General features: G+C 57.5%; 6 protein-coding genes across 6 annotated transcripts; 2 read left to right on the forward strand and 4 right to left on the reverse strand.

Annotated features, from left to right (window-relative positions):
- Positions 1-18: 18 nt before the first annotated feature.
- EX895_002222 (uncharacterized protein) lies at positions 19-771 on the reverse strand (the record flags this gene model as incomplete). The annotated part of the gene is made up of 1 exon (XM_029882821.1): positions 19-771. One exon carries the CDS (start codon positions 769-771, stop codon positions 19-21), a length of 753 nt encoding a protein of 250 aa, XP_029740966.1.
- Positions 772-2,039: 1,268 nt separating this feature from the next.
- On the forward strand, positions 2,040-3,710 carry EX895_002223 (uncharacterized protein; the record flags this gene model as incomplete). The annotated part of the gene is made up of 1 exon (XM_029882822.1): positions 2,040-3,710. One exon carries the CDS (start codon positions 2,040-2,042, stop codon positions 3,708-3,710), a length of 1,671 nt encoding a protein of 556 aa, XP_029740967.1.
- Positions 3,711-5,917: 2,207 nt separating this feature from the next.
- EX895_002224 (uncharacterized protein) lies at positions 5,918-8,188 on the forward strand (the record flags this gene model as incomplete). The annotated part of the gene is made up of 1 exon (XM_029882823.1): positions 5,918-8,188. One exon carries the CDS (start codon positions 5,918-5,920, stop codon positions 8,186-8,188), a length of 2,271 nt encoding a protein of 756 aa, XP_029740968.1.
- Positions 8,189-8,549: 361 nt separating this feature from the next.
- EX895_002225 (uncharacterized protein) lies at positions 8,550-14,496 on the reverse strand (the record flags this gene model as incomplete). The annotated part of the gene is made up of 2 exons (XM_029882824.1): positions 8,550-12,911; positions 13,627-14,496. 2 exons carry the CDS (start codon positions 14,494-14,496, stop codon positions 8,550-8,552), a joined length of 5,232 nt encoding a protein of 1,743 aa, XP_029740969.1.
- Positions 14,497-15,453: 957 nt separating this feature from the next.
- EX895_002226 (uncharacterized protein) lies at positions 15,454-16,818 on the reverse strand (the record flags this gene model as incomplete). Its single annotated transcript, XM_029882825.1, has 1 exon — positions 15,454-16,818. The coding sequence occupies one exon, from the start codon at positions 16,816-16,818 to the stop codon at positions 15,454-15,456; it is 1,365 nt and encodes a 454-aa protein (XP_029740970.1).
- A 1,005-nt stretch (positions 16,819-17,823) lies between these two features.
- On the reverse strand, positions 17,824-19,356 carry EX895_002227 (uncharacterized protein; the record flags this gene model as incomplete). The annotated part of the gene is made up of 1 exon (XM_029882826.1): positions 17,824-19,356. One exon carries the CDS (start codon positions 19,354-19,356, stop codon positions 17,824-17,826), a length of 1,533 nt encoding a protein of 510 aa, XP_029740971.1.
- Positions 19,357-19,581: the final 225 nt, after the last annotated feature.

The following is a 19,581-nucleotide window of genomic DNA, read 5'->3' on the forward strand; positions in this document are numbered from 1 at the left end:
GCGCCGGGCATGCAGAGGCTATGACGAGGCGACAAAGGCGTGCCCCATCTTGAGCTGCTCCTCGAGCTTGCGAATCTCCTCTAGACTCTCGCTCTTCTCGATCGCGTCTTCGATGGCTTTGCGCTCCTCTGCTGTCAACAAGCGTCTCGACGAGCCGTTGAGTCTGCCTGGTTCAAACGTCTTCAGCTTGCCCACCACCACCGCATCCGCATCCACGTCCATCGCACCACCCTGCGACTTTCGCAAGATGCTCGCTGCCAACGCTGACGCTCTCCCATCCTCACTTTCCATGAGCTCCTTTGCCATTGCCCTCTCCTTGTCTCGTATTCTCTGGTAATCCAATACGCGCACCTGGGGCAACTTCCAGATCACAAAGTCGCGATAATGCTTGTCTCGACTCGCCGGTGTGCCCATCAGACACAGATACTCTAAGCGACTGCATTTGGTGAGATGCGCCAGCTCAGCTAGGTCCGATATCGAGTTGTTGGTTAAGTTCAACGAGTGGAGTGCAGGTAGCGAAAAGGCGATGCGTGGGTCGATGCGCGCTATCAAATTGTTGGCCAGTTGTAGTGATTTGAGTTGTCGTAGCAGCGGGAAGTTGCCTAGGTAGCGGATATCGTTGTCCGTGAAATCGATCGCATCGTTCTGATCGCGCGTCACACCAAGATTCTCGATCGCTGGGATCTTGAGGCCGCGCAGATCCAGCTCGCGGTCTCCGAGTGTGTTGATGGATGAGCTGCTCCGTGACAGAAGCTCTGGTGTCAGCTTCATGATGGGTGTGTATGTGACTCGTCAGGGTTGATTGATTGCGCGCCGCAAGGATTGTCAGGGGACGCCTGGAGCTTGCAGCAAGGTGGTTTGTCGTTGACAGATGTCCGTCAAGCAGTCGATGTGGGGTCCCTCTGAGCAAGTGTTGAGATGTTCTCAGACGAACGAGCTGTTACGAACGATACCGGGTATGTGGTCTCGATCTTGTCGACGTCAGAAGTGAACGGTGCGAGCTTCAACGGTAGTTTGCGAGTGATGGTAATGATGAGAAGCGTTGATGCATTCCAAAAGTGGAGAAGGAAAGCAACAAATCACGAAGCGCTGTCTAGCCTACCGCGTCACGTGAGCCAACATTTTTAGTCTCTGAACGAGAAGAAAAAGAAACTTGTAAGCCTCTGTCAAAGATAAAAAGCTCTGCCTCCCGCTCCCCTCGTTTCTTCATCCACCACCATCATCCTCGACATCGCCAACATCAACGTATTCGTGCCTTGCTTCGTCGCTATTGTCTGCCGTCTGCGAGTCTTCACCTTCCGACCTACCTCCTCACCCAGTCCTGCTTGAGCTTTCCTTCCCCACTTCGCTGCTCTGCCTCCTCGCTCTCTATCTGCACCTCTCCGTATACCTGAGTATTCTCCCCTCCTCTTTCCCCTTCCCCTTCCCTCCATCTTTCCCCTTCCACCTCTTTCTGGACCTAATTCTGCCCGCCATGCGCTCTTCTAAGCCGTAGCGGTTCCTGGTGAGGGTCCAACAGTAATTCAGCTGTCTTGCTTCCACAGGGCAGTTGAGGCATATTTGGTGGTACGGCGTTCTACACATTCGCTACGCTGCTGGGTGTGTCAGCCATGCTTGATTTCATCTTTTGGCCTCGTTCCGGCATGGGGCTCGGGTGGACCTCTGCAAGTTACTGTAACAGGTGCTTGCTTTATGGGGTCCATCTTTTCCTTGTCGACGGGTTCTGGTCAGGCTGGCAACATTTTTTCTTGCTTGATGTTCCCGTGGTGTCGTACGCTTTTGCTTCGTTGACTTGTTGGCTGGAATGCAATCGATGATCACCATTTTCCTGTCTGCTCTCTGTCAATAATGGGGCTATGTTGAGACGTTCAGGAAGGACAAACTGCGACTGTAAATCGGGCGTGGCACTGCGAGAGCTGAAGTGTCTTCGGCTTCCGCGGGAAATTCGGGGTTCCCTGCAAATGCGAGCAAGCCTCGTTTCGGGCAGCACGCGATTTTGGACAGGCAAGGATGCGTCCGGACCAAAGGCCCCGCTGTCAATGACTCGAGTCTCTATTGCCTTCGAAACCCCACGTCTAAACCTCGGTCTGCTGGACCGACGGAAAGCACGTCCCAGCATCAGCATCATCCGCGCCACTACCACCATCATGACAACGATGGATCCCATAAGCGCAATGGGCGTGTATCGCTCCGACGACATAATCACGATGGATCCACCCAACAGCCTACCTCTGGCCGATAGCAAGGCTGCCGTTGCTCTGCCCGTCATTCCCCACCTCGACAGGCTCGAACGGGCCGCCTCGCCCACAGAAGGCTTTGCAACACCAAACAATCACACAGAAGGCGCTCTTCCTTTCGGTGCGGTTTCACCCGACCATCTCCCGCCCGTCTCGCAGAGCGCCATCGTGCTGATGCTCAACTTCCTGCTCAACGTGACGTTTTTCATCATCGTGCCCACATCCGCCCCGTACGCCAACGAGCTGGGTGCATCCACTTGGTTTTCCGGTCTCACGGTTGGTGTCAGCGTCGTCGTCTCCGGGCTGCTCCTAGTTCCGTTTTCCCTACGCTACAGGGCGTACCGCTTCCCGATTCTTTTCGGCTCCGTGTGCATCATGGTTGGTCAAGTGGTGTACGCGCTCGCCGGGGTTGCCAACACGGCTTGGCTGATGTTTGCCGGACGTGTCATCATCGGTGCCGGCTTTGTGTCCTGGCGATACGTCAAGTCTTACATTACCGATGCTGCTGTGGTGGGCACCGACAAGAGAACGATGATGGCGGCGTGTCTGGTTACATCGCAGGTGGGAGGGATGGCGGTCGGGCCTTTCATCGGAGGATTGCTGTCGAAACATGTCCATCCGATGACGGACGATCACCGCCTGTGGAACGGATACACCGCATCGGGATGGGTGATGGTGGGCGTCTTTGCAGTGTTCTTTGCCGCTACCTGGTGCGTCTTCCGCGACCCTGTGCAAGCGCCGACGCAAGCACAGATCGAGCTTGCAGCGCTGACGACAAGTGGCGCGACGGTAGCATCCAAGGATGCGGCGGCATCGCAAGAGCCCACACTACGAAGCATGTTCCGCGAGCTCAACTCGTCGCAAAAGTTCTCGGTGCTGACCATGTGCTGGTTCAGCATGGTCAACTTTCTCGTACTCGGTGCGTGGGAGGTCAACATCCCCGTGTTTGGACATCTGCGCTTTGGGTGGTCCGAGTACAATGCGGGTAACGTGATTGCGCTCGGTGGGTTGGCCACCATGCCCCTCATGGTTGCGCTCGTTTTTGTGGCCAAGTACGTTCAAGATCGACACATCTTAGCGGTGGGAACGCTGTTCGGCCTGCTCGGGCTGTCGCTGCATATGGGCGCGCTCGAAAGTCCGGCCAAGTCGGCAGTGGGCAGACTGGGTACGCTCGACTCGCTCAACTTTGGCTCTTTCTTTACCAGCTGGTTCTTCGTGTCAGCTGGCTTCAATGCGTTGACGACCATGACGCTCGCGCTGCTGTCGAAACAGCTTCCGGCCAAGTACAATGGGCTCACGTCGACCGTGATCCAGCTGAGCAACAACGTCGGACGTATTGCCGGTGCCTTGTGGGGTGCCACGATCTACCAAGTCGGGCAGTTCAGCATTGTTTCGCTCGAGCTCGCTGTGACACTGATCGGAACGTGTCTGATCGGATTTATGTGGCGTAACATGAATATACGGACCGGATGATGCCGAGGCAGTGCAATGCAGTGGAATAGCAAAGATGGATGGTGCCCTCTCAGATGTCGCGTGGTTCCATCCGATGTGGTGCGGGTCCTGTCTCCGTGATATCCTTCGCCTTCGCCTTCGCCAATAAGCCTCACTCAGAAACGCTCTGATCCAGGAACGATAAGCTTGGCAGAGGGGCGTGGGCAGCATCAAGTGTGTCTGCGGGGGCTGCCAACAAGTTTCGACGAGGTCGCTAAAACGTTCAACCCCTATTTCGCAAGGCGGCGTGTATTCCATAACAACGCGTGTTTGAGTCTTTTCTCACTGTTTGTTATTCTTGTCTCACGTGGTGCAATGCTGCTCGCAAATCGCTTGAGCATGAAACCTGACTCTTCCGTAGCAGATAGGAGCTTGTGCGCCTATTGTCGATGCCAACGATTGGCATGGCTCTTTGCGTTCCCGTTCCAGTTCCAATGCTCTTCTCTGAATCACGAGACCCGCTGCTCTTCGTTGGAGGTCTAGACTGAGCCTTTCTCAGAAATGCTGGCTCACGGTCTGCTCTCCACGGCCTGACACCATGAACGCACAGCTTTCCTTGCGATGCCGACCCAACAAAGCAGTCGATGCTGGCTCGTTTTCACCGTGCTCTTGTTCGGACAAGCCGATGCTTGCGATACTACGCAAGCATAGCCCCTTTCCGATGACGGGCAGGGCTGTTTAAACAATGACGCCACCTCAAGCAACGGGCAACCCGATCGAGGTGATGGGCCCAGTTTGATCGAGACGAGCTCTGCAAATGTTACTGGATGGCGATGATTGAGTTGAGTTGGGTTTCTCATAAACAGGCAGAGAGACAACTCGCCGACAAGCTCAGATCAGTTTCAGGGTCCTCTCCTCTCTCTCCTCTGTCGTTGCCCCACGCTGTCTTCTGTTGAGGCGCGTCCTCTTCAAAATTCACACGCATCTCACGAGAGAATGGTCAAGTGAAACATGCACAATCGCAGCAAGGCAGCAGCAGAAAGCAATATCTTGCATCGAAACGTGCGAGACTTGCAAAGCGAGCAAAGAGACTTTAAAGCTGCATCTCTACCATTGCTCCTGGCTGCCGCTCCACATTCTGCGTTCAGTCAAGGGACGAGACGGGAGCATCATAGGCTTGCTTTAGCAATTCGCGCATCCTCCTGGTGATTTCCACCTTCCTGCTCTTCCACCACCACATCCAGAACGTCTCGGGCCGCCATTCCGACCGACGATCACCCGCCCGCCCGCCCGCAGAGCTGAAGCGATCATCCGAGACTTCCACACACGCACACACGCCTTATTCCGACCTAACCGATCACGGAACACTGTGGTTGCGTCGTCAGTGGTGGTGGTAGTTGGGTGTTGGTAGTGCTACTCTTTCGCCTCCCATGACAGCACTCCTCGCAACCATGCCGTCGTCACCATCCCATTCCAAGCTCGACCCGGAGCACGATTCCTCTGACGATTCGGGTTTCAACACGCCAACTTCTTCACCTTCCGGTCAGCACACGCCCGCAGCGGGCTACCGCACCGCAACAGGTACGCTCTCCAACGTCTTCGCATCGCTATGGGGAACTTATCATCAGCAGCAACAGCGCGAAACTGGACCTTCCCGACAGCAACCTCCTTCATCCCATCACCCTCACAGCGAGTCTCCAGTCCCATCTATCCCAGGTGGTTGGGGCAACCTGCTCAGCTGGGGACCCGCTGCTGCGCGCAACAAGACAAGCACGCTGCGCAAGTCAGCTTCTCCATCGCGCGGTGCTCCGTCCAAGTCATCTCGCTCGAGGGGCGCCATCCCTTTCAACATCTCTGCTCCTTTGGAAGCGGCCACTGAAAAGGACCTTGACGCCGAGGAAGACCAAGCCGGCGGCGTGCACACAGGCCAAACATCGCGCAGGCGAAGAGAAGGCGCAGAAACCTCACGGTCCCCTACAAGCTCTCCACGTCGCCGACCACTTGCTGGCATCTTTGAAGATCTGCCACCCGCCTCTGCATCATCACCGCCACACACGCCCGCCCCCGCCTCGCCTTCTTCGTCTCGAAACCAGTTCCGTGATCTGCCTCCCACATCATCACCGTCCTTCAAAGACGAGTCGCCCAACGGAGCGTATGCAACGCTCTCCCGACTGCAATCGAAGCCTTCGGTTGGCAAGCTTCGATCCGGCTCGAACTTCCTCTGGACATCGACCACGCGTACAGCAGCCATGCCGGTAGCAGACCCGACCCCGTCCCCGACGGCGCAGCATCGACCTGCAGCCAACTGGTCCGATGCCCTATTACGTGCCGAGAAGCTCGACACGCACGTTCGTCGAATCGTCTTCCAAGCTGGGCTCGATTACGAGACAAGGCCCATGGTCGTGCTAGCTGCCTGTTGTCTGCCCGATCCCCGCGAGGTCGACTACGACGCGCTGCTCGACCGCATCATGGACACCATGGATCTGTTTGTCGAAAATGACTACACTGTCATCTACTTTGCAGGCGGGGGACATCATCGTCCAGGTTGGAACTGGATCTGGCGCGCCTACCGCAGACTCGACCGGCGGTTCCGTAAAAACCTCAAGAAGCTCTACATTGTTCATCCGACCTTCTTCACGCGCTCGCTGCTGCAGTTTGTCAACACGGGTGCCTACTTCGTCTCGCCCAAGTTTTCCAAAAAGGTGTCGCAACTTTACACGCTCTCGGCGCTGGCAGAGCATGTGCCTCTCACCCAAATCGACATCCCACCGGAAGTGCTTCAGTGGAATACAAGGTACGAGAAGCACGTCAGCCTGCCGGCAGCCCCAAGCGATGCCGCAACGACAAGTCAGGACAATACGGAAAAGGTGTTTGGAGTTGAGCTGACCAAGCTCATGGGCGAATGGGGCGAGAGCGGAGGCGTACCGCGTGTGGTGCGCGACTGCGTTGAAGCCATCTTGGGCGATTTCGACGGCATCCGCCCAGCCGAGGTGGAAGGCATCTTTCGACGATCGCCTTCGTCCGCCCTGCTCAAAACAGCCCAGGAGAGCTACGATCGCGGCCACCCGGTCAGCTTGGAGCAGTACCGCGATCCCCATATCCCTGCTGTCCTGCTTAAAGTGTTCCTGCGCTCGCTGCCGCGCCCCATCTTCCCAGCGAGCATGTACAGCCTTATCCGCTCGTGCCCCCCACCTCCACCTTCGCCGGCATCTGCAGAACACATCGACGCAGAGCAGGCCCACGCTCAGGCACGCGAGACGATCGACTACCTGCGCACGCGTCTGCTGCCTGCCATCGATCCACCGTGTGCCGGGATTCTGCTGAGCTACGTGCTCGAGATGCTGCACAAAGTGTCGCAGTATTGCGATGTCAACAAGATGGACGCGGCCAACTTGGCTACGGTGATTGCACCGAACTTGGTTTCGAGCGGGAATGCGATGAAGGATGTGCTGATCTGCCGGGTGGACGGAATCGCGTCGATGGCGAATACGCCTTTCGCATCCGCGCAGTCGTCTCCGCAGACGCGGTCGCCCAAGGTGCGCAAGGCTTCGCTCTCCAGTGACGCCAACGGGAATGCGAACACGACGAGTCTGGGGTCCATTTTGCGCTTCTGCATCGAGAACTACTACGAGATCTTTGACGAGATCACGTTTGTCGCGCAGGTAAACAGCGTGCAGAACCTGGTGGACGATCTGGGGCGGGAATGTGGAGAAGGCAAGATCAGTCGATCGCCTTCGGTTGCGAGTCGGCGCTTGCCGAGTTTGTACGATACGCCTGCGTCGGGTGCGCCTGTATCGCCGTCGGGGTTGGGTCTGGGCTGGCACAAGAGGGGGGAGTCGACAAATTCGGACCTGTCGCAGGCGTCGTCCTCGCCGTGGGGGAACAACGTTTGGGGTGGCAACACTATGATACACGGAGGAGAGGATGGGGCGGAGGATGATAGGAAGTCGGGTGTGACGACGGGCCGCAGCATTGCGTCGCGGGAGGGGCATCGTGCCCCTGCTGGGTTCCACCGCGGGACGATCGGGCGTAATTCTTCAGGGTCGTTGCGGTTGACGAAAGGCCGCTTGGGGTCGAATACGAATCTCCGGTCGAGCTTCACTCCGGTTAACGCATCCAAACCAATGGCTTCGTCGAATCTGTCTTCTGCGACGACCACCGGCAACGCGGGGCAGAGTGGGGCAGATACCGATGGCCTCACGTCCCAGTTGAGCGGTGTCACTCTCACGGGTGCCAATGTCGTCGCTACGTTCAGCTCTCCCTCTGCCAACCGCGTACCCTCTTCGCCAGTGGACATCAACGACAGCGGCAAGACAGGTGCAGCGGGGGGATCCGCATCCTCTTCACCAGTGCTGACTAGCGCTGGAGGATTCAGGTACTACAGGCAGGGTGGTGATGATGCGGTATCCGCCGGCTCCCCAGTCGCCGCCGAGCCTACGACCGCGAGCAACATTGGCTTGGGCAGGAGAAAGTCGACGCGCAGAGAGCTGTCAGAAGTGGCAGAGGCTGATGACGCTTGATCCGTCGCCGTCGTCGTGATCACTCACGAGTGGGCGAAAGAATGACTCTAGTTTGATACGATTTGGTTTTGTACGATTACTTGATTAAGGGCTTAACTCATGGATATGGTTCTTGTTGTGATCTGGTTCGGTATCAAGATTGTGGCTGCGATTCGACGGCAGACTTGAATGCAGTCAACAACATGTCGAGAACAGGAGTTGGATGAGGCAGCGTAGGTATCGTTCCACTGATCGTCGAGATTTTCCTAACGTAGAGATGATTGAATCGGGCTCTCAGCAACGTCAGTCTAACCACACAATTTCAGATGTACGACCTTCTAGGCATTTCGAACATGTGACGCTAAAGTTATCATCTTCTCCACTACAAACCAATCGCACCGCGTGCCTTCTTGTTCAACTCACGTCGAACCGCATCCTCCGACCGTTTTGTGATCTCGATCAGTTTGCCAATCAGCTCGTTGCGGTCCCAATCACTTCGATGGGTCCAGATCGCGTTGAAGCATGCCGCTCGCAGACGCGATAGCTGATCGATGTTGTACGGCGACGAAGAGGTGACAATGTACGTCTTCAGGTTTTCGTACGACGCTGCATTGTATTGCAGCGGTGGATGTTCGGGGGTTGGCTCGACTGGGGCCGCGGGAGCCTCGGCGGGGACGACGGGGGCACCAGCGCCAGCGGCCACAGTGCTGGTGCTGGTGGTACTCATGGCATTCGTCTCGGCGGCCTCAGTGTTGACGGCGGAGACGGTGTTGACGGACGGCGACGATCCGATACGAGCACGCTTTCGCGCCTCTTCATCGCCATCATGCGCTGCATCTTCCATAATCGCATCCGATGGGCCGGCAGCAACTTTCTCAGCTTCAGCTTCAGCTGAGGTTGCTTGCGCGCTGATGCTGCGCTGCCTCTTGTTGTTCAGCCTGTCACCGTTCTCCAAGCCGGTCGCATGCTCTGCTTCTTTGCCCGCGATCCTAGCGCTCGCTCTTTCGCCCTTGGCACCCTCGGCCTTCTTGGCTGCTGCCTCCTCTGCACTCTGCTTGGCCTTCTCCGTCGCATCTTTGGCCTCCTGTTCTCTCGCCATCTGTCGCAGTGCCATTCGATCGCACTCTTCTCGGAAGCCGGCGTCGATGTACTGGTCCATCAACACAATCGCCAAGTTGCGCATCTGGTGCGCCCTAAACACGCGCTCCTGGTCCACCTCGGCTGCTTCCTCGGCGTTTTCGACAATCTTTTGAATGTCCTCCATAAACGCAGAGCACGAGAGGTAGCCGTTGTAGTACAGGCGCTTCTGCATCTTTTCGAGGTTGGTGGTCCAGATGGGCATCATGCGCCTGCGATAATCAGGGTTATCAGCAGCGTTGCCATGACCGTTTCCGGCACCGAGCGCAGAAGCGATGGAATTGTCTGCAAGAGCTGGAGCAGCGGAAGGGTCAACAGCAGCAGCATTCGAAGCGGCAGAGGACAGGTCGGCGATGGGAGCGTCAGCCGTGGCGATACCATTGATCTGAGAAGACGCGGGCGGATTGGCGTTGTCGCCAAAGCCCTCGCCTTCAACCACGTCACGGCCATTGGCGATTCCGTTGGCAGCAGCACCATTGGCGGTTGCATCACCATTGGACATCGACACATCGCCGCCTTCGACGGCCGTCGGAGCAGTCTCAGCGTCAGCCATCTCGGAATTCTGTTCTGCCTGGAGCTCGTGGATGCTAGCCGCTGGAGGGCCCATGAACTGGGCTGCTGTGATGCCACGCTTGGCTGCCAGATCCGCCTCTGTCTCGAGCATCGCATTCACATCCTCCGTCTCGTCGTTGGCCGCCTCCACCGGGTGTCGCGGCTCGTAGTACATCAGCTCGATCGTAATCTTGCCCTTCTCGCGCTTCCACTCAAACGTCTGCGTGAGTTCGCGCAAATTGTACTCGTCCCAAACATCGCGAGTGAACTTTTTGAACTTCTTCCTGAGCTCAGCAAGCACAGGCCCCAAGCGGTACTTGAGATGTTCGAGCAGCTTGGCATCGTTCTCGGCCTGCTGCTGCAGCTCGGCCTGCGTAAGCTTGCGTGGAGGGCGAGGCGGTGCTTTCGGCAGCTCTTCGAGCACCCTCTTGCGTCGAGGGAGAGCATCGGGGAACTCAGTGGGAGGGCGAACGATGTGGTCAAAGATCTCCTGGAAGAACTGGCGTCGACTCGCCTCGTTCGGTTGCGGGATTTCCACGACATCATCGTCGAGGAAGTTGAACCACGAATGCACTTCGTCGTCGAGCTCGTCTAGAGGTGCTTCTGCGATGCCGAGGAGCATGACAGGGTCTGCATCCGTCAGACCATCGAGGAGCGCCTTGAACGTCGTCTTGACGCTCTCAGAAACCGAGAGTGACCAATGGATGAGACCGGGAATGTAGAGAACACTGGGCTTGTGTCGCTTGGCTTCGACGAAAAGTTGAATGGTGGCCGCTTCGGGTGTGCGCGCACTGTCGCCGAGCAGGGTGCCAATGTCGAGCGACTGGACGTGGTAGCCCTCGAGATGCTGCAACAGCGCAGCCCCCACGGCGCCCTGGCCCATTCCAGCAGCACCGTGCACGAGCATTCGCGGGCGATAGACACGCTGCGCTTCGAAGGACTGCAACAGCATCTCACGACCGAACCCGCGGTCGCCTCCGAGCTTGTCGGCTGCCGAGAGACCGGAGGTGAGGCCCTTGGGGGCAAACGCATCGTCCTCGTAGAGGGCCTCTTCCAGCGGATTTCGCTTCGAGACGGGTGGAAGGATCCTGTCCAGCACGCTGATGGCATCCTCGACCACGGACCCCAACAACGGCGCCAATCGTTCCGGCAAGGGTGCCGCTGCCGACGCACTTGCTCTCGCGGAGGACGGGACGATTTTGTTGACCGACATCATAAAGTCCTTAGCGTCGACCTGGATCGAAGCCGGATCAAGAAGTAGGCGGTCCGTGGTCGAGTAGATCTGCGGGTATCGCCTTTGGATCGCATTGAGCGCGGCCTCGGTGCAGAGAGCGCGCAAGTCGGCACCTCCGTATCCCTTCGTGACCTCGGCCAGCCTAGCCTTAAAGTCGTCGTCGAGCGGTGGCTCCCACTTTTTGGTGTGAATGTTGATGATGCTCTTGCGCGCCTCGAGCGAAGGCAGCGGGAAGTAAAATTCTCGGTCGAATCGACCAGGTCGACGGAGCGCTGGGTCAACGCTGTCAGGCCGGTTAGTAGCTCCGATGACCACGACCTGACCTCGTCCATCCATGCCGTCCATGAGGGCAAGCATGGTGCTGACGATACTGGCATGAATCTGATCCTGCTTGCTCGAACGCACCGGTGCCAAACCATCGATCTCGTCGAAGAAGATGATGCTTGGCTGCGAGTTCCTGGCTTCTTCGAACAAGAGACGCAACTGCCTTTCCGCCTCACCGACCCATTTCGAAAGACAGTCGGCACCTTTGCGCATGAAAAAGCTGACCTGCTGTCCCTCGGTACTGCAACTCGCAGCGAGTGCACGCGCGACGAGCGTCTTACCGGTGCCTGGTGGTCCGTGGAAGAGCACGCCACGCGGCGGCGTCACCTTAAAGCGTTGGAAGACTTCGGGGTAGAGCAGGGGCAACATGACCATCTCCTTGAGCTGCTGGATGTGGCCATCGAGACCACCGACGCTGTCAAAGTCGATGTTCATGTCGACGCCGAGAGGATCGACGTCAGCCAGCGGATCGCCGCTCTTCTTGATTCGACCGAAGCTGTCGGTTCCGCCGGCGCCGGTCAAGCCGCCTGGAGGCCCACCTGTACCTCCAGCGCCACCGGCACCCAGCAGACCGCCCGCAGCACCACCGCCAAGGGGGGCGGATGCGCCTGGCTTGCGCAGCGCATTGTTTTGCAGCTCGTCGTCGGAACTGTCGATCGGGTCGCCGAAGATCCGGGCATAGTCCTTGCCACTCATGGAAGAGGGCAGTGCATCCCAACCCTCCTTGCCCTTCTTGCCGCGACCGGGGAAAGGCATGGGGAGACCGGCAGCTGCGCCACCAGAAGGCGCACCGCTGCCAGCAGGATCGAGATCGTAGACGCCATTGCCACCACGGCCGCGGTTGTTGCGAATGGTGCGTCCAAAACCATCTCTTTGCGGCGAAGCTGGAGGCGGGACGAGTGAGTAGTTGACCTTTTTGCGTTGACGAAGGGAGTAGGACTTGCCCTGGCTGCCCTCAGGTTCGTCGCTGTGGAGGTCGAGCGGATCATCCTCGGCACCCGAGATTTGTTCCTCTTCGGGCGTTTCTTCGCCTTCGAGCTCGTACTCATCGTCTTTGACTTTGCGTTTAGGGGGACGACCGCGTCCATTGGCGGCGCGCTTCTTTGCGGCCATCTCAGCGAGACGGTTGCTGGAGCTGCCTCGAGTAAGTCGTCCGGTAGAACGCGTCGAGCGTTTAGCTCCATACTCGCCCTCGTCGTCCTCTTCCTCTTCGTTGTCGCTGGCCACAAAGCCGCCGAGGGCGTTGCTCTTGAGACGCCGAGATGAGCGTCGTATGCCCGCCTCTTCGTCATCGTCCTCGTCATCGGACGCTTCGGATTCGGCCATGTTGAGCACTTTGGTGCGGCGAATGCGACCCGAACGACTGGTTGAGAGGATAGGTTCTGGCTCGTCTTCCTCGTCGTGAGCGGCTTCGTGCTTGACATGAGCGTTATGCTCGCCATCGGCATCCTCATCGGCATCGGCGTCCTCATCGTCGTCATCTTGCTCGTCGGCGTCCTGAAAAGAAAGGAAGAAACGAAAGACCAGTAGACATATCAGTACTTGCTCGGCGACATATCGAGATGGATAATGCGACAAGACCTGGTCAGTACGACTGGTGAGGGCTGAAGGCACAAGCACGGTGCTCGTGGGGCTAAGACCACTTGAATAATGAGGCAGACGATCGCGAAACTGCCGTTTCTACTCTCCTTCGACCCGGGCAGCGATCCATCATTGTTCATCTGACTCAACATGAGCTTACCAGTTGACGTCTCTGCATGTCTGTCATGACTTCGAAGGATCGCGGTCTTTTCTGCGATAGTGGCGGTGGAAGCCTAAGACTCTCACTCGAACAAGGCTGCAGGTCGCGGGAGAGTCTCGAGCTGCGACGCGTGGGTTCGGGTTCGGGTCTCGAGGAGTCTCTCCTTTGCAGTGGCTTCACTGCGCGACTTGAGCATCCGCTAGCTTCTTCGCTTGCGCTGCTGATAGCCTGGCTGGTGCTGCGTCGTGGGTCTGTTTTCGGCGTTCTTTCCTTCTGCCTCCGGCCCTTGTTTATCAAAGTGATCTTCCGGATCTGCGCCCGTTGCGCTGCTGACGGATGGTCTGAGTCTGGCTCTGTCCCTTTAGGCTGCTCTGATTTGGATCGCTGCTCATCATCCTGATCCTCGTCGTCTTCATCGGCTTCATCGTGTTCAACAGCATCATCGAGAGATTGTCGTCGTGCATGACTTACTTCTTCATAGTCCTCCTCGCTACCCGGTTGCTGCTTGACTTGGCGGGTGCGAAGAGAACGGCCGGCGGTATTGTCAGAGAAAGAGGTGTGGATGTTGGCCGAGGCTGCATTGGCAGCGCTCCTTGTAGGTCTTCCAATCGGCATGTTGCTGGTGGCGGAAGGATCGATCTGAAGCTGTGCCTGAGCTTGTTGTCCGCCGGAGCTGGATTCCTGCAATTTGAAGGTACGTTTGAGTTTGACGCGAAAACCTGGCTTCTGAGGCGACGGAGTAGTCGAGTCAATCGAGGGCAGCAGAGGGGTTGAGATGAAGTCGAGGTCAACTGCTTCTTGCTTCAGCGGAAGCTGCGCTATCGCGTCGGACGGAGCTGAAGATGCTAGGGACGATTGCTGGTGGTGGTGGTAATGCTCGTGGGAGGGAGCAACGGCAGTGTGATTTTCGTAGGCGCGTTGTGAGATGGGCTGGGGCGAGTGCGACTGATTCCAGTGACCCTGGTGGAGGTGCTGAGCAGAGGCAAGGGAAGGATGACCCCGAAGATCGGCTCCAGCCGCGGTATAGTCGGATGGAAGAGTAGCAAAGGCTCCAGGAAAGACGGAAGACGCAGCGAAATATGCGTGCTGGTTGGATTCGAAGTGGTCGTTCGAGGTGGGCTGATTGTATATGCCGGGATAGCTTGCGTCCGGAGCAGGAAACGAGTTGGCGTGAGGGGTCGAGCCCTGAGGGAGAAACGAGCCCGGCTGCTGGTAGTTGGGGGCGGCGTTGAAGTTTCCGTATGGAGGCGGCGACTGGCTTGGCGCTGATGAAAAGGGAGGGTAGGAATAGTCGTGCTGATTGCTGTGAGTATGAAAAGGATGCTGCGGCCCACCAGACATTTAAGCTGATGACGCGGAGTGTATGCAGACAGAATCAACAGTCCGTTTCAGCGCGATGCTTAGCAAGTGCAAGTCGCGGAAAGACCGACGTTCATATCACCACAACGTGAGCTTGTAGAGTGTCCGAAAAGACGGAGATATGGGAGAAGTTGCTGAGTCCTTTTTTCGTGCAGGGTTTCGTGACGTGATCGCGCGGTAGAAACGCGTAGGGAAACTGCTCGCGCAAGTAGCGGATTGGCACGAGGTAGGGATGAGCAAGTGGTGTCGATGGAGGCGGAAAAGGAGGTTGTTGGTGAAGGGATGGAGAAAAGGAGGAAGGGATGCGAGCAGAATCAAAGGCACAAGAAGGACGAGCTGAGAGTGTTGCGTATAGCGTGTTGGCGTCGTTCGGTGCATCCGACCCACTGACCGTGCGGCAGCAGCAGCAACTCAGGCGCGGCGCGGCGAGACGAGCCAAAAAGAACCAGCGCGCTTGTGGCCAGCCAAATTTCTTTCTCGATTTTCGGATTCTGCGTCGGCGCAGTCGCTCTCTCAGAGCCTTACGTCCGCGTCCGATTTTTCGTGTTCTTGCCCTTTGGCGCCTCGACAAACCAGAAATCGGGAGATCGACACTTTTGTACGTAGCGCACGCGCCTCTTTCATGCTTGGCCATTCACAGTAGCTCAGCCGCAGCATACTTCTCACGGCCCATGCGCAGATACAATCTTTGATTACGGACGCGAGTACATCACCATTCGCTTGAGGAGCACTGACAGAAGAATGTCCTGATAGAGACCACGGCGGGTGGGTGCAGTGACATTATAGATTCGTGTGACATTGCAAAACGAATAAAGAAACAAGAAGACAAGCAAGACCCTTGACGAGAGGGAATCAATCGACGTTCGAATAGCACAGCGCGTAACTCTGATTTGGTCTCGCTTTATCCAGGTGTACGGCAGCAGCGGACGGCGCAGAGCGCTATTTATCCGCGGCGGCGGCGGCATACGGAGATGTGGATAGCGTCCACACTTTGATGCTGCCGTCGTCGCCTGCACTGGCCAGCATGTCGGACATGATCTCGTGCGACAACGCCTGACCCTCACCTGCACTAGTGGCCGCCTCGCCGTCGTCCATGAGCTCTTCGATCTTGGCCATTGCACCCGCTCTTGCGTTTAAACTCTCAGGCGCCCACGAGACGCAGTTGACATCGGCACTTCCATGCGCCCTCTCCATTTTGCCGACGAGTTCCACTTTGGGTGCCAGTGACTTGGCATCGTCCGAGGCGGTCACTTGATAGACGCAGATACGTCCATCGCCTCCTCCACTTGCAATACGACCCAGGTTGCCTGCACGCGACGATGTCTTGTCTACCCCCCACGAGACGCTGTAGACGGTGCGGTCATGGTGACCCTTGATTACGCTCACCGCGATCCACTTTTCGCCCCTGCGCCCGGCCATTTTGCCTTCTGGTTTCACGCCGTGCGCTTCACACTCATCCGCGTCCAGACGGCGCCAGATACGGACCGTGAGGTCGTCCGAGGCGGACGCCAGATAGTGGCCACAGGGCGAAAACGAGAGACTCCACACGGTCGATTCGTGGCCCGAGAGCGTCGTATAGCAGAACCAGTCATCCGATGGGTCGTCAATGTAGAGCTTGATGACGTCGTCGTACGAAGCTGATGCCAACACTTCCTCCTTGGGATGCCACGCCACCTCCTTGACGTCCTGCGAGTGCTCCATCAGCACTGAGAGACACTCAAACTCGGCATCAGGCTGCACCTCCCAGATCCACACTGACTTGTCTCGGCTGCACGACGCAAGCACGCCGCCCGTGTTGGAGAATGCCACCGACTTGCACTCCGACTCGTGCCCTTCGAGCGTTCCAACGCAGTCCCACTCGGGCTCGTCTACATGTGCACCACCTTTGCTGAGCCCAACCGGTCCGGCGCCGGGCGTGTTATGTTCGAGCTCCGAGGAGCCGTCGATGTCCTGTATCCTCTCCCAGATGCCCACGGTCGAGTCGAAAGAGGCAGTCGCGAGGATCTTGCCGTCGGGAGACCAAGCCACCTGTCTGACGGTGCGCTGGTGGCCGGTTGGGATCACTTCGCGAAGATTGAACGACGGCCGTTTGAAGGTGGAGGGCCCATCCGCGGAGGTTTTCGAGACGAAAGAGTAGGCGTGCAGACGAACGTCCTTGTCTCCGGAGCACGAGGCGAGGATAGGCATGCGCGGGTTCCATGCAAGATGCCATGCTCGAGAAGCGTGGCCTTCTAGGTCGGCAAGCAGATGCAGCGATGCGATTGAAGTAGCGGGAGCTGCTGGCTCGGCGCCAGTTGCCGTCATTGTTGTCGTCATCTTCTTGTCCTATGTGTCGTTCGAAAGAGAGTCGATGAGAGTCGAGCACCAGCCAGCGCGTAGAAGAGGCACGATGTGAATGCTGGGAGTCTGTACGGATGGAGGCGATCCGAGATACGAGGACTTGGTGAGGACGTCTATTCGATGTGGGACGGGCAATGGTCGCAGGTACAAATAGGTGGTAGAGCAAAGCGAAGCAGTCAATCGAGACGATGAGAGTCGAAACGATCCGAGCGGAGCGGCTCAAATGTACTGTTTGCTGCCGGAGCGGTGGGTCCCCTTTGATGGTGATGATGATGATGATGAGAAGCAAGGCCAACCGGTCAACTCGACTCGCATACTAAGCTAATGCAGAGATTTAGAGCTCGAGCTTGTGCAGTGTGCCAAGTCGAAAAAACAAATGACGAAAAAGCCGAGCCGGCAGGAAAAACAGCAAGCCACAGCCACAATCCGCTGTTGTCCGTCTGTGCCGCGTGTGCCGTGTGGACCGCGCAGGATTGCAGCGGGCCGTCTTGGCGATGCTCTTGCCCGTAGCTTTTCGGATGCGTTCCGAAGCAGAGAGTTGGGCGCGAGAAGTCCAATTTGCTGCTTGACGAGCTGAGTGAGCCGTGCAGTAGCGAGCAAATGTGAAATGTGTCAACTCCACATAGTCGTGTGCTTCGAGACCATCACAGAGTTGCTTTTGAGCTCAACTCGTCTGTGTAGACCTCGTATGAAGACTCACGGTTCAAGCATGATGACGAGAGCGGTAGCAGATTCCTGCAGAGCCCGAGAAACGCATGCATTGTTCCGTCAACAAGCCGCTCGCAGCTTCCCGTAGCCTCTCAATTACAAATGACAAGCTAGGGCAGTCGGTCTCTGAAGCCTTGGACAGCGACAGCGCCATATCTTGCGCAATCATCCTCTACACTATAGAGCACACGGCAGGAACATTCTTGTTTCTCTTTCTTCTCCTCTTCTCCCGTTTGCAACTATAAAACACTTGCGATCCCGTCAAGGGTTCTCATTCCAGCCTTTAGCCCGCTCGACGGCCCTGTCCCAACCGTGCAGCAGCTTCTTGCGCTTCTCGTCGTCAATCTTGGGCTCAAACACCTGCTTGCCCGCCGTGTTGACCTTGCTGAGCGTCTCTGGCTTGTTGATGTTCCATCCGAACAGGCCGACAGCGGAACCAGCGAGGAGCGCCGATCCCAGTGCGGTGCTCTCGCGCATCTCGGGGCGCTCGACATTGATGCCCAGGATGTCGGCTTGGATCTGCATGGCCACGTCCGAGTTGGTCAACCCGCCATCGACTTGGAGCGCCTTGAGTGCGACACCAGAGTCCTTGGACATGGCGTCGAGGATGGCCTTGGTCTGGTAGCACGTGGATTCAAGCGTCGCACGGCAGAAGTGGCGCTTGTCCGTGTAGGCCGTGATGCCGACCACGGTGCCTGCCGCCGTGTCGTCCCAGTACGGGCAGAAGAGACCGTTGAATGCGGTGACAAAGTAGACTCCTCCCGTGTCCTCAACCTCTCCCGCCAGATCGCCAATCTCGCTGGCTTCCTTGATGAGACCCAAGCTGTCGCGCACCCACTTGACCGCCGATCCAGCCACGGCGATGGAGCCTTCCAGAGCGTAGTGCACCGGCGCGTTGGGGCCGGCTTTATACGCGATGGTCGACAGCAGACCATTTTTGGACGAGACGACCTTTTCGCCTGTATTGTACAGCAGGAAGGCACCGGTGCCGTAGGTGTTCTTGGCCTCGCCGGGCTGGAAGCACTTGTTGCCCACCAGCGCGGCCATCTGGTCACCGACGATGCCAGCAATCTCGACGCCCTTGAGCGCACCGTGCGACACTTTCCCGTAGACTTCGGACGAGCTCTTGATCTCGGGAAGGATGGCCATGTCGATGCCGAAGAAGTCGCACAGCTTCTGGTCCCATTTCTGTGCACGAAGGTCCATGAACATGGTTCGCGAAGCGTTCGAGGCGTCGGTGATGTGCACCTGCTTGTCGGTGAGGTTGTAGACGATCCAGCTGTCGATCGTCCCGAAAAGCATCTGCTTGTCGTCGTGCGCCTTGCGCACCTCAGGGATGTTGTCGAGCATCCAGCGCAGCTTGACCGAGGCGAAATAGGTGGAAAGCGGCAGACCAGTTTCTTCCTTGACGGCTTCGACACCCTTTTCGCTCTTGGCCTCAAGCTGACGGATGGTGTGCGTGGTTCGCGCATCAGGCCAGGCGATGGCACGCGTGAGTGCCTTGCCCGTCTTCCTGTCCCACACGACAGTGGTCTCACGCTGGTTGGTGACGCCGATGACCTTGACGTCGCTCTTTTTGAACTTGCCGCCTTCCTCGAGCTTGACGAGCGCCTTGTCGATGCATTGGTAGACACAATCAACGATCTCGTGTGCGTCTTGCTCGTGCCAACCGGGGTGCGGATAGTATTGGTTGAATTCCATCTGGTGCAAGGCTTGCACCTTGGCGAATTCGTCAAACACCATGAAGCGGACGCTGGTGGTACCAGCGTCGATCGAGCCTACGAGATCCGGCATGGTTAGCGGTGTCCGGAGGGTGATGTGCGCAAGTGTGCGGGTGAATGTAGGATGACCGACGGCGCTTGTCAATGGAAACGAAGGAAAGGAACTCCAGAAAGATTCTGCGAGTAGGCAGCTTCGAAGCTAATCGTGAACAGAAAGCAAAGGCGATCGTGCGTTTACTGGGGAAGACACGGATTTGTGGGTGAACAAGGAAGATCGAGCTCAAGACAGGACAGGCCG

The sequence above is a fragment of the Sporisorium graminicola genome, chromosome SGRAM_13 (assembly GCF_005498985.1).
Source record: "Sporisorium graminicola strain CBS 10092 chromosome SGRAM_13, whole genome shotgun sequence".
Taxonomy (NCBI): Eukaryota; Fungi; Basidiomycota; class Ustilaginomycetes; order Ustilaginales; family Ustilaginaceae; genus Sporisorium; species Sporisorium graminicola.